General features: G+C 35.1%; 1 protein-coding gene across 1 annotated transcript in view; it reads right to left on the bottom strand.

The window, feature by feature from the left end:
* Window positions 1–14,918, bottom strand: part of LOC147069255 (uncharacterized) — a 100,375-nt gene extending 85,457 nt beyond the window's left edge. Inside the window, exon 1 of the mRNA XM_085951643.1 lies at window positions 14,525–14,918. Within this exon, the coding sequence (XP_085807769.1) occupies window positions 14,525–14,605 (81 nt within the window). The 5' untranslated portion in view covers window positions 14,606–14,918. The remainder of the gene's footprint in view (window positions 1–14,524) is intronic.
* Between the last annotated feature and the right edge of the window lie 218 nt (window positions 14,919–15,136).

The raw sequence follows: 15,136 nt of genomic DNA, 5'->3' as shown, positions 1-15,136 counted from the left end.
AATGTTTGAGTTATTTCTCCTTAAATTTAAATACATACATATAAAAGCTTTCCATTGAATTTAAATACTACACTATCCTATTTAATTATCCCACTAATATCTATATATATTGATTTTCTAATAAAGTTACTATTTCATTATCTTTACTTAAACATTTCCATTGTAATAGTACGTACATCGTTTCCAAAGATTTCAAACATTTACCCTTAAAGGAACTTGACATTTAAACCTGTTTGGTGTATATACATGACTTTCCACTTATTTGAAAATGGAGCATTAATCATGTCATTGGTTAATAGGCAGAGAAATTTAGCACGACTTTCTCTACAGTCTAGGGCAGTGATCGCCAAACGGTCACACGCGAGCTAACAGAGCTCAGTTATCACAATTCAGTTAACTTCAATCCATAAACGCGTCAACACATGAACTCGTTTGACCCTACCGTCATCAAAAAGTAATTCAATTACGAATTACCGTTCACCCAATGCCGCGTCAATCACTGTAATTTACAAACATTCAATACACTACAGAATGACTCAACAAACTGTTATCGCGCGAGAGTGGTAGTGCTAGTGAGTGAGAATCAGACCATGGAGCCAGCTCAGCGCACCCGCCTAATCACAATTAAAGGTCAGTGCCTGGATTCGTTGGTATAACCCCCCAGCATCCGAATCATCCTCGTCCTATTACAATCCTCTAAAAAGCGCAACCAAATATTATAACAAAATATTTTATACAAGACACCCCGCAGAAATCGAACCTGCATCTCTCGGGTATAGCATTGACCACAATGCTAAAGGAGTCATTCCTAATTACGACAAATTTTAACTAACAGCTTTTAATACTCACTGAAGCGCTTTCTAAATTGAGCTGCATTGGCGATCGGCTTTTGTATTTTAAATCAAAGTAGGTACTTATTACTTTAACTACTAACCGACATCACGGATCACTCCAAGATTTTTGTTGTAACTAACTCTAACTTGCTAACCTTAGTAACTATTTTTTTTTATTCAACGAATAATTCACAAGATTTAAGAATGTAACATTCTAAAAATAAAACATACATAATATTGAAAACACTTCTAAGAAAATACATTATAACCAATAGAAAAAATCTTTTTGAAAAAAGTAAGGCACCCCGCAGTAATCGAACCTGCATCTTTCGGTTTTCGCGCCCACGCACATATCTTCTTCCACGGCACGATATCCCGGGGTGGGATTTGGCCTCCTCCACAATCGCTCTCCACTCACTCCGGTCTCTCGCCACACTTCTCCGGTCTTCCTATATGAAACCAGTCCACTTCTACGACGTCAGCCCATCTCCTTCTTGGACGGCCTCTGGGTCTCTTCCGTTGGTGAAGCCACTTCGTCATGATCCTTGGCGCTCTAACTTCAGGCATTCTCTCCACATGTCCCGCCCATGTATTGGGACTTAAAGTATCTTATGATTATTTGCTGTTCAATCAGCACTTCCAACTCGTGGTTTATTTTTATTCTGTAGTATTCCCATTTTCCAACGTGGGTCCAAAGATTTTGCGGAGTATTTTGCGCTCGAAGACAGCTAATTTATTTTCTTCGTTTTGAGTAAAGCTTATAATTGTTTTATATATTAGAAGTTTACTTCTTCGGCCTAGAATTTTCCACCCCACCAGTCACTTGCAGGCATGCCAGTATTTATTCCCGGAGATAAGGCGGATTTTTATCTCCTATGCTGTCTTATTTTGGGTATTTGGGCTGGATCCGAGATACGTGAACTTGTCCACCCCTTCATATGCATGCTGTCCTATGTCTATATTCTGCAGCGGTACTTGATCGCATGTGCTGACTATATACTTAGTTGTTGACTGGTTTATTTGTAGCCCAGGGTTTTCTGCTTTTATTTTCATAGTGCCACCATGGTCGATCATCCTCTGCCCAAGCACGTATACCACTATGCTAAGACTCGAAAGACCTCCAAGGTAGAATGCAAGAACTCGCGGATGTCAGTCAAACGGTCGGTCTAAAGATAAATGTCTCAAAGACAAAAGTGATGAGGAACTGTTTTTCGGACCCTGCGATTATCTGTATTTCTGGCACCCAACTCGAGCAAGTCAGCAGCTACGTCTATCTCGGACAGGAGGTGTCCATAGACGGAAGCATGCACGATGAAATTGCTCGAAGAACAAAGCTGGGATGGAGTGCTTTCGGACGTCTGAATAGTATCTTCAAGAGTGACCTACCATTATGTCTTAAGCGTAGTGTGTTCAACCAATGTGTGCTACCCGTGCTCACGTATGGCTGCAAGACGTGGACCCTCAACACGAGAGATGTCCAAAGGCTAAGAGTCACACAGCGAGGCATGGAGAGGTGCATGTTGGGCATCACGCGAAAGAACCGTAAGAAAAACGAATGGGTTAAGAAGAAGACAAGAGTACGCGATGTAATAGACGTTGCCAAACAGCTGAAATGGAGATGGGCGGGGCACATTGCTCGCCGAAAGGACGGCCGCTGGACAAATGCTGTCATCCAATGGTACCCAAGGGGTACGAAACGGCCACAGTGTCGCTCTAAAAGCCGCTGGATTGACGAACTGGTAAAATTCGGCGGAAATACGTGGCAGCGAACGACACAGGACCAAGATAGTTGTAGAAAGCTTGGGAAGGCCTTCATCCAGCAGTGGATTGACCCCGGCTGATGATGATGATGAAAGGTACAATACTTAATTACGACAAATTTTAACTAATGGCTCATATAGCACTTTCTGAAGTGCTTTCTAAATTGAGCTACTATTGGCTATCGGCTTTTGTATTTTTTTTTGAAGACAGTTTTTATCTGGAAATACTTGCCAATATTCTTGTTAAAATTCCAACACGGGGAAAACTAGCGCATTATTCGATATTAACAAAAAAGTGTATTTGCTCAATTTTCAATATGTACCTACATAATTAAAAAGCAGTTCATAAGAGTTTTCCATTGAATTATTATGTTATCAAAAAGACTTCCAGTGTATTCAAAAAGGAAGAAAATCAAAATATAAAATTCCCTCAGTAAATTGAAATAATTCAGTTATAAAAGCAACAATGAATTCCACGAAGCATATTATAAAGCCTCCCACTCACAATCGCAGAACACGAAAACACTTTTAAAAAATAATATAAAGTTTTAAATATATATTTACTCAAAAAAAAAACTTCCCGCCAGCGAAAGTGTACGTAATGCAAACAAACTTAAAATGGAGTAACATTTAAATTTTCTGTGTGCCCGGTATTTCGTTACAAAATGGGCAGATTCGTTCAGCTTAAAACTTTTTGAATTCTGAAACAGAATTTTCTGTGAGCAACCAAACTTGTATATATATATTTCAAAAGTTGTATACCGTATATAACTATATTGGATATAAAAACTAGGGCAAAACTTGGATAAGTTTTTATACAATGTGGTTATGTCATAAACTATGAAAGAGCCAGGGAACTTCAATATTGGCAACCAAACACTGAAATACAATTATGAAAAACTACTGACAAATTCTATTATCTTTTCCAAGTTTTATCAATGATCAGATTATTCATAATAATCACTGACGTTTCATTGAAAACCGTTTCATATAGCCGGAAAATACCCACTCTTTTTACAACATTTTCATTAGCTCGTATTCTTGTTTGTCCGGTGGTTGTTTGTCCAGTGCAAATCTTGCAATCGATTTTAACTAACTTCCCGACTAGCTAGACATTTGAAACTTTTAGAATATATCAGAACACGATGCCAATGCATTCTTTTATTACTTTTAGCCATATTTAAGCAGAATTGAATTCATTTTCAGTTAATTCTGTTTTGTATGGAAAGTTATTTCAGAAAAATCTGTAAAAAGTAAAAGACTATTATTTGTTGCTAAGGGGGTGGTCCTAGAAACTAAATTTGTAATATATACGTGCGTTACTATGGAAATCAAAATGAAATGTCAAAATGACATTTCAGATTTCTATATTTGTGTGTTTGTTTGTTTTTTATTTACTTCATATCAAGTACAAGTTTGAGCATATTGAGCATAACAATTCAAAAGAAAATTTAAAAACGTTGTATATAAAACGTTCTTTATATCTTGTAATTATTATTTTATTTATTATTATTATTATTTTATATAATATATTGTATTCTCTTCTTCTCTCTTGTGAGGGTAATATTTATTATAATGTAAATCTCATGTTGTGTACGTCTTGAAATAAGATTTGTTATGTCTACAATGTTTTTGTTTTCTAAGATAAATAAATATAACTGTGCGTTTCCCTTAATAATAAAACAATATTGTCATCAAAATATGTAAAATTGTCAAAAATCAAACAAAACGTCCAGTCTTCGGGTGAATTGAAATCCAAACTGGCAAAATCATACCTATATTATTTATATTCTACTATTTTACCTAATTCTGAATTTATTATTTTTTCACAAGTTAATTCAACAAAGTAAATTTCTTAATTCAATCAAAACGACAATTACGACTTAAAACACTGCATCATTTATAATCAAGTTAAAAATACTGTGGGTCATTTAAAAAGTTGGGGGAATATTTTTATTAAATATTTTTAGAATGTCTGAATTCGGCGAGAAATAATCTTATCCTGACTCTATAGAATTTTTAATAATATCTATTACACTAATAATTACCCATTTTTTTATTAAACGAATAATTCACAAGATTTAAGAATGTAACATTCTAATTATTGAACATACATAATTATGAAAACACTTATGTATTTTCAATAATTAGAATGTTACATTCTTAATTCTTGTAAATTATTCGTAACCGTCTTCTCCTTCCAGCGCATCTTTTCCATACACAAGACTGCCATCGGCCGCTCTCAACAGATATCGAGGGTAGTTTATCATATTTTTGTATTGAGGTACTTATTATAATTGTTACAATAAGTTAGCCGTCTAAACAATCAAGACTATCTATCTCACTCTAAAAGTTAGAACAGTGCAGAGGGCTGCTGTTAAAACATAGCACTTATTGTAATAATTACAACTAACTTATTATAAAAATTATAATAGTTCAATACAAAAATATGAAAAACTACCCTCGATAACCACCGATAGCGGCCGATAAGTCTTGTGTATAAAATAAATGCGCAGGTGCCAAACGCCGATGTAACCAGAATATTAATGTGAAGGTATGTTATTATCGTACAGCTGATCAAATTTATATAGAAACATACGACATTATAACGTAGCATGGTATATATAACGTATATATAACGTATACATGTTGGGCATAATGTGTAAAAACCATAAAATAAATCAATCCATAAAGAATTAGATAAAAGGGTGCGGTGAGATGGAAGTCACTAAGCAGATAAAATAAAAATAGGCTGGACATGACCTGAAGTGGTCAATCGCCAACATAAAGTGATTCTCAAGAGGCGCAAAAACTGCACTGAAACCGCTGGATAAGCGGAATCATTAAGTTCAGTGGATGTACATGACAGCGAATATCTAGAGACCGATAAGAGTGAAAGAAGCTAGTGAAAGCCTTCATCTAGAAGTAGATGATCCCAGAGCCCAGCTGATGATCATGATATCACACATACCTTCAATATCATTCAACTACTATATAATTATTTTGCTTTTGACAACTTCTCAAACGACTATTTTCCGACTAAATTTCTTCAAGGTATGCTCGTTTTTCATTCTCTTGAAGCTCGTAGGTCATTTCTGCTCAAAGCATTTTTCCTTGATCTCACGTGGTATAGTTTCCATCCCCGATATGCTGGTAAATTTTAATTTTCATGCACCCGTCAATTACATGCGTGGTCGCAGCCATGACCTATTTTGGGTGAAAGCTGTTTCCTCATGTCAGGCTCACCAAGCACCAATATAGAGGGCTGTGCGGCTGATCAATGCACTCCCTAGAGATGTACACATTTTTAGCGATGCCATATGCATTCTGTTATAAAAATTCTATTTTATTGTTTAATTTGTATTTTTTACAACGTTTTTATTAGCTCGTATTCTTATTTGTCCGTTGGTTGTTTATCCAGTACAAATCTTGCAATCGATTTTTAACTAACTTTCCGACTAGGTAGACATTTGAAACTTTTAGAATTTATCAGAACACGATGCCTATGCATTCTTTTAATACTTTTAGCTATATTTAAGTAGAATTGAATTCATTTTCAGTTAATTCTGTTTTGTATGAAAAGTTATTTCGGAAGAAATCCGTAATTCAATCCACTGTTATTGGTTGCTAAAGGTCTGAAGTTCTAGCAACTAAATTATTAATATATACGTACGTTACTATGGAAATCAATATGAAATGTCAAAATGACATTTCAATATTATTTCTATCAAGTACAAATCTTTTGATCGTTTAAGCTAGTCAAGTCAAGTTTATATAATTTAACAGAGAATTTAAAAATGTTGTATATAAAAAGTTCTTTTTATCTTGTAATTATTTGAATTATTGTTGTTTTTCATTTTTTTTTTTTAATTTCTTTTCCATTAAATAATTTTTCTGCTTTGTTTTTTTCTATAGTGTATATTATAAATATCATGTTGTGAACGTCTTGAATTAATAATTTGTTATGTGCTCATCGTGTCTTTCTTAAATACATAGATACTCGTACATATTATACCAAACAAATGATCAATGATTCTTTATGATATTTAGTGAGACAAACTTTGGACTTATATTATCCTATAGCAACTAATTCGAAGGAGACTTTACGCAACCCTCAAAACAATCGAATTAATTATTTAATTAATTCGAACTTGTTTACAAACAACCCTCCCGAAGATCGTTGGCCATTTTGAATTCTAAATGAATTAATTTACGCGGCAAATTAGTGCAGCGGTGTTAAGAACTGATTTAACTTTAATAATAAATGAGGTAATGAAGATTAAACGGGTACAAGTGACATATTATGATATAAAAATTATTTCGAGCAGTTTTTACACTATACGTCATATTATACCTATTTATGCGCGAAACAGAATTCAAATATTTATGAAAATCATGGCCTCCACATCCTGAAGCGGGCTCCAAGCTAGGATCTTTGGCGGGGCCCCCTACCTATCGCTAAAGATAAAGGCAGTGTGACGCTCTAAAGTAGCGTTTTCCAAATGGTGTGGTTGCGCGTTAAAATTAATATGTATATTTAGTGTTTTTTTTTTTGTATATTTTAATACATCCATTTGAATCATGGAGTTGTTGAGTATCGATACATAATTAAAAATTATATCATATAGTCACATAATTTTAAATAATAACATTATTGAAGGAAAATAGCCCCGCAGGCGAGTTTTTTACTATTACAGAGAATTTGTGATGTATGTTTATATCACTTATCTGGTCGACTCGACTCGCCGGGCCCCCAGGCTAGAGCCCTCTTTGTGGGGGCCATGATGAGAATACATAATATTTATTTTATTTCCAACACAACTTGTACCAACCTAAATTACATAATAATGGTGTAAAAATGCCATTATTATAAAACACACATAATTTTGAAAACACTTCTGAGAAAATATATTATAACCAATAGAAAATATCTTTTTTGAAAAAAGTACGACTTCTTCTTCTTCTTCCATGTCCACCCCTTAATTGGAGCATATGGACACCACTCGGCGCCTCTAAGCATCCCTGTCCCTCGCCAGTCTTCTTGCTTCGTTCTAGGTCAAACCAGCATCCCGTAGCTCTGCCGTATACACTTTATAGATAGTAATTAGTGGCCCTCCAGAAGGCCGGAATCCGGTCGGCTTGAAGAACAGGCATGCCAGGTTGAGGTTCTTTTCTGGCATCTGCAGCACGTAGCCGAGCCAAGTCCAACGTCGCCTCTTCACTCTCACGTGTATTTTGTAATTTATGTACAAGTCAGAGTCTGGAGCTAATAGGTTGAGCAGTAGCTGACATCCATTTCTCGTAAAAATAAAATCTGTTAATACAAAACCCCAATCTGTGGAGGCCCATATGATCTTATAAGGATCGGACAAGGTCGAAAAAAAATAAGTTATTGACTCCCACATAAGGACTAATGGCAAAGTTCAGTGTGATTTATTCATGTCAGGTCTCTACAGCATACCTCCCCGCCCTCACCACTAGCAATTCTAATCCCGGGATCTGGAGGTATTTTTGATACCTATGAATCCCGGGATTGATTTTTTTATTAATTTTTATGAAAAATAAAATAAAAACGAAAATATAACAGAAAAAATACTTTTAATAACAAATAACTTTATTAGAAATAAACTGAATTTGAATGAAGTTTGATTTATACCCATGTGTAGGTACGTTCCCGATTTATTTTATTTTTTCACATAAATTAATAAAAATGAGAAAAGATTGGAGAAAAACAATGCTTCGCACTATTAACAAAGTAATTCCACAATGATCTCATACGTTTTACGGCAGTTTCATGTTTGGCTGACTAATTAGATTTATGAAGCGGAAAGGCCATAAGTACACCATGATTTGCTTTACTATTTTAAATCTCGCTAACCCATTCATCAAGTCTTTACTATCAGAAACAGCAATCTCGTATTAAATTCACATTATTATTTATATTACAATATTATTTACTCCATTAAACTTATGTATTTCCAAGATTGAACGTATACAATATTAACAATAAATCTCTTTATAGAGTATAAATTATACTAGATTTATTTTTGACCGATTTTTTCAATGTTATTTTTAAATATAAAAATTTTATATTAACAATGGAAAAAAATGCCAATCCCGGGATTGTGAAACTTAAATCCCGAAAACCCGGGATCAAAATTTTGGCTAGGGATTGGATTATCTACTCACTACTGTGCAGTAGTATAACTTTAAGGTGACGCATCAGTGAAACGCCAAATAATTTTCAACTGTATGCGCGACGAAATTTTGTACTCGCTTCGCATTCATTGAGAGAACGGCGAGTCAGACATACGTCACTTTGCTGCGTGATGGCGACGGGCCAATTAATTCTAAAATCGTGTAAAGATGACTAAAAACGTTACCCATTTACTTTAAAAAGAAAACATGTCAATGAATATATTATTATTGTTACTAATAGAATAATAAACAGAACATAAAATGGACGTATGTTGGATTTATATGAGAAATAATATTTCGTTTGACAGGCGTCTTTTGCACCCGCGACCCGCAATCCGCACATCGCCTAGCAACGATCTTTTTAGACCGTGCCTCAACTAATGCATGGCCTTAAGCAGATCCTTCACTTCACTGCGATTTACATTTTTTTACGTTTTCTTTGGATATTTTTTATTTCTCAATTTCATTTAAGAAGCACCTAATAAAAAACATTTTTGGTTACGTATTAAAAAATGGCTATTTTCGTTATGTAAATGCTGATGATTTAAATTTGTTTACGTCAAAACGGTATACCTACAGGGTAATCGCAATGTTATTATTTATTCTTTATACTCATACCGGTTTTTGTTTTTGAGTTCCGTTCCGTCTATCATAAAGTAATATATTCAAATTTTATCGCGCTCCCCTGCCCCGGTTGCAAAGTTTGTTTCACCTGGGGTCACTCACAGATATACTTTTATCCATTGTCAAAGTAAATCAAATAAACTGTTCGTAAGTTTATTAATCTATGGAATTGGCATTCACTTCCTGCAACTGCGTTACAGTGACTATAAAATTAAAACTACGATAATTGATATAATATTTATATTAACAGGTGTTTTGTACCATGAACCTTCTTTATGAATCTTCAGAACGACACGAAGTACCTAATTAAAACTTAAAACTAAATGCTTGCAACCAGGGGTGGCTCTACCTTAAAGGTTTGTAGGGACCATTTCCACATCGTTATCATGTCAAAAATACACTTCTAATATTTTTACGTTGATTTGAGTTTGATCTGCGTTTGCAATACGGTTGCTTTGGCGTGAACGTAATTTTCGGCGATTTGTTACAAATTACGCAAGTTATAAATGTTGGCATTAAGCCTCGTATTCACTAGGGGACAAAATGTCCCTCAATATGATGCGCAACATAGAGTAAACGTGACGCTGCAACGTTGCGCGCTTTCCCCCAATGTTGCATGCAACATAGTACGGCATTTATACGTGACGCGGAACATGTTGAATGTCGTCGACTCGCAAGCGAGCGCACTGGTCGCGCGTCTGTCATGCGTCAAATGTCAGCGAGTGTAGACGGGTGTGCAACATGCCGCTCAACTCTTCTTTTTCTTTGTAGTAAGTAGTTCCGCGAATTGCATGATGCCGATCACATCCTCTGGGAGTGTCCCCATATGTCGGTTGAAAGGGAAGAGCTTCTCAAGTCGGTCCGACCCTCAGTTAGACCGGTCGGCCATTGCGACTTGGTATCTACGAGGGAAAATTTCTCAGCTTTTAAAAAGTTTGCGGCATTATACGGCAAGCGAGAAGGTCTTTTCTCATCGAAAATTGACCGTAATACATTATATGGAATTGGGGATCACGCACACTCTAGTGCACGCCAACCAAGGTCTTGGGAAGTTGCTCCTGGGACACTTTCGGCACAAATTTGAACAGCGCCTATCGTTCGTTACGCCACGGTATACGCCTGCATAACGGGTGTGGAGACGTGGCGGGTGGTGGAGGGAAAAGCAAGTAAGTTCCGCACTCACCAACTTTTATTTATCTTACGTTTTGATGAACTATTCATAAGAATAAATATGTTCACAGTACTGACCAACTTCAACAACCTCCTCGGGTGACATTTATGCGGCAATTGATCTGAGTCCTGCATGCTAATTTTACATATCACTTAACATAAAAATAGCTAATAACGTGATAAATATATCACATTTATCACGTTACGTATTCTGTCGGTTAATTATGTAAAAAAGTTAACCATCTGAACTTTCGAAAGGTGATATATGTTAACTGCGCCACTGTTGGGCATGCTAACTTGAGAACGTCAATTGTATATACTGAGAATTGAGATGCAATGTGTGTCAAAAAATAATTATGTCAACATCTCCGTATCCGCCTGACATTACTGAATTTTTTTAGATTATGTTGACAAAGGTATAATGTTTATTAAAAAAACTTCGCGCATTTCAACGTTCGGGGACCAAAACCATATGACATGACTAATAAAATTGTAGGTTATGTTGATATGTCTGACGTGTCAATACAAAATTCTTGTATTCGGCACATTACGGATTAGGTGACGCTAGTTCGGCTTTCCGCTTGGGTTCAGCCGCACAAACATAATATGATATTATCCGAATTTGTTTACCAAGAATTAAAGATAGCCGCCGCTAACCGTTTAATCACGTTTAGTGTGAAGAATTCTTAACGTGCTGATTTTGACTAATGATAATAACGGAAAAGTGCTAAAGTGATAACTTTTAAGAATAGACCTGCTGGTGTGTACAAGCAAAATGTCCCGCGACATTGTTCCCGAGATATATACGTTGATTGCTCCATTAAATGGACAAATGTTGTCCCCTAGTGAATACATGGCTTTAGAAAGAATAGGACCATGCGCCATGCGGACTTGATGAGATTGATTAAGACATCCAAAGTTCACTCTGGATACTAGCGCCATAAAAGAAAAATAATATTTATTTAAAAAAAAAAAACGTATCAGATATAAAAATGAATATGTATGTAAGAATATAAAATTAACATTTATGCGGGCAGTACGCGAAATGCCTAATATTATGCAGAACTGAGGGAATTTTAATACAGCGTAATGTGATATCCTTTGAAAGGAGAATCCGGCCGATGTATAATTTACTTTTTTTTATCATCCCCAAGTTTGCGTCGGGGGAATTTTCAATAGGATATACCTAAGTAATGTATTATTTACTTTTGGTAGGAGATATCGAATATTTCCTTAAATTTTATACGCCGCTAGGGAATAAATCTTACCCAAGTAAGTAAGTGAACAAATTTCTTTGGTATTTTATATATTAGGAGACTAAATTATGTAAATGATGCGTGTAGCAGTAGCGAAGGGTGGAGACAGGCTGTTAAGATTCGCCATAAAAAATAGTGCACATTAAACTTTGTTAGTGATACGTATTTTTTTATTTAACTAAGACTGCAATTTACAGATGGTGTTAGTTAGTTTTTAAAAATCAATTAAACTCAAACCATAATAGTTTTGGCATACTTTGGACGAAACGACTAAATTGTTAACACTCTTTATTTCATACTTATTTCGTTGGATTTTGAAAATATATTACACATGTTGTTGGTTATTTTTTTTTAATTCATTAAACCCTGACTAAAGCAAATTATAATAGATGAAAAAATATTTTATCTATAAAATATCCAAAGTTATGTATGATTTAATTGCATAATTTTAGATATTTTATAGATAGACGAGGAATTTTTGTCTATTATATATTATGGCTTGGTTTTCACAAGGTTTAATTGAATTTTAAAAATTAACCAACACCAACTGTAAATTGTAGTATTATTTCTATGAAAACAAATACTTATGACTGACAAAGTTTAATGTACACTATTTATGGCGGATCTTAACAGCCTACCTGCACCCTTCGCCACTGGCGTGTGTATAAATTATTTGAGTTCCCTAGAGTCATAATCGTAAAAAAAACACCAGAACAGAGTTTTTTGTAATTAGAAGAAAAGTATTGAACTTCCTTGAGTATTGATGAATGGGTGAGGCGAATTACAATATATATTTTTTTAAATATTACCTATATATAATACTCCTAAGGCTGCAGACACAGTACACTATGAAAAATAGACCTGTCTGATTGTTTAGAAAGGTTTTGGTGACAGAACTCACATTATTCATTAAAAAATATGACACCAATACAGTCCACGACTTTTACATGGTTTAAAATGTCTTGATGCCAAACAATAGCTACGTGGGTCCCAAGTTCGAATCCTAGGTCTGGCAAGCACACATATTGTTTTTCAATTTGTGTGTGAGTCACGGTATGGACCTAACAGGTTGAGCAAGTGGCTGACATCCATTTCTCATAAAAAACAAAATCTGTTGATACAAACCTCTACTCTGTAGAAGCCCATATGATCCTATTAGGATCGGACATGGTCGGAATGAATGAATGAATATATTCAGCCAAAAATATAAGATATAAGAATATCCCTTTACTGTATAGTGTCGCAAATTTGCAACATTTCAAACTATTTCGATATAGCCAATGCCATCTGTGTAAATTATCAAATAATATCGTTTTTCGATGCCTACAAAACTGTTTTACCATAAACATCCTACTTTACCGATTTTGTTTGGACATTTCAAGAAATAAAGCATTTCTGCATTATATTCTCTGCATTTCTGCTTTGACAGTTGACAAATTCGTATGTATGCGAAAATCCGCATTTGTAAATAAATAAAAAAAATATACAGAAGATTGAAATTGGTTGAATAAAAATATCTACACATCAAATAAGGGGTGTACATTAGTTTTTTTATAATTGTTTTCATCTGGTTTTGTATTTTGTCATACTAAAATGTAAGATTTCCAAATGTCGTAAATCTGCGACACCACGCAGTAACATACAAAATTTAATGAAATTTTCGAAAAATATTTTTTTTATTATTTTTCCTTCATTCACAAGGCATTTGACACCAAGAAAAATGAAAAAATTTCAACAAAAAAAAAATCATGCAGTAAAGGGATATATTCTTTCGACGCCATCACAAAAAAATCGACGTGTTGCCACCTGGAATGCCGCTTGGAGATTGGAGACGAATGCGAAATTTCGTGTCCCCTTTTGTTGAATATAATCACCCGCGCGCCTATTGTAATATTTTGGTGTAACTGACCGATCTTATTCCAAAAAATAATTAGCTCATAGAATTCTATATGACATAAGGAAATAGTAGGAATAAAAAATATCTGATTACCGTTTTCATATCTTTACAAGGGGGTTTAAAATATGCTGTTTGTTGTTATTTAGCGTAAAGAGGCATTTCGTAAAATGCTGAAGATTTGATGTTTTAATTAAAATTCTAGAATATAGTTATATCTATATATAGAATATAGTTATATATAGTTTAATCTTTCCAAGTGATCATTGTTTATTGCATTCAATAGAGTATTGTCTTCGTTTGGTACATGTGTCTATTATTTGTGATATGAATTGCAATTATTTTCCGTTTCACTTATGTATGCTTTTCATGGCCCCCACAAGGAAGGGGGCTGACAGGGCTCTAGCCTGGAGGAAGGGCCCGGCATGGTGAGTCGACCAGATAAGTGAGATATACCCATCACAGATTTGCTCAAATAGTAAAAAAAAAGTAAATTCAATGATATTGATAATTAAAAATATTTAGTTCTAGGCACGATACCATTTTTAACTGTGTGCTGATACTCGACAACTCCATAGGTAATTCAACTGGATGTAGGTACCTACATATTAAAAATACAAAAAAGCTATAAATACACCTTAATTTTATCGCGTACACCATTTGGAAAACGAAACTGCAGCGCGTCCTTTACCCTTAGCGATAGGTAGGGGGGGCGCCAAAGATCATAGCCTAGAGGCCCGCTTCAGGATGTGGGGGTCATGATGCTCTTATTACATTTTGATTATTTACCTGAGGACAACTCCATGATAGCAACGGCTTCCCCCACATGTCAGCCAGGCGAGAAGTCACGTCGCAGAGATCCTCCTCCATGGAGCCGATCAGAGCGCGGGTAGACTCCTGGGCGAGAGCGTCCAAAATGGCTGACAGACCTCGGCTTTTCGTCTCACATACGGCTGGAAAAATAACAAAAACGTTGTTAATACTCTATTGTAGCAGAAGCAGGGAACTCAGAAATAATGGGAACTGAAATACACAACGGGTAAGGCGATAGCAGGTAACCGACTCGAGTAAGGAAGAATCCGCGTTCAACTCACACTCGTGTCAAGAATACGTTTTACGTCGAATACTGAAAACTGCTCTCGGTTAATGCATTTATGCTCATTTAATGTTGGTGTATTACGTATTGCGTGCTTCATTTTCGTAGGACACTCACACATTCAAAAGCCTGCTTCACCATGCGGCGTATTGAATATAGCCTATCGGTATTCTATTTATTATCTGTTCTGTGAGCGGAAGGTTGTCAATGTCAGAATAAATATACAACAAAATTAGATATCACCAAGAGAACTTAATTTTAAAACGTTTTTGCATATAAATTACTTAGTTTTTTTTTAAATTATT

This window comes from Rhyacophila brunnea, unplaced genomic scaffold (genome assembly GCF_057557595.1).
Source record: "Rhyacophila brunnea isolate RB1 unplaced genomic scaffold, BYU_Rbru_1.0 scaffold_24, whole genome shotgun sequence".
Lineage (NCBI taxonomy): Eukaryota > Metazoa > Arthropoda > Insecta > Trichoptera > Rhyacophilidae > Rhyacophila > Rhyacophila brunnea.
The sequence above is the reverse complement of the archived record's forward strand: the minus strand, read 5'-3'. Positions and strand labels throughout refer to the sequence as shown.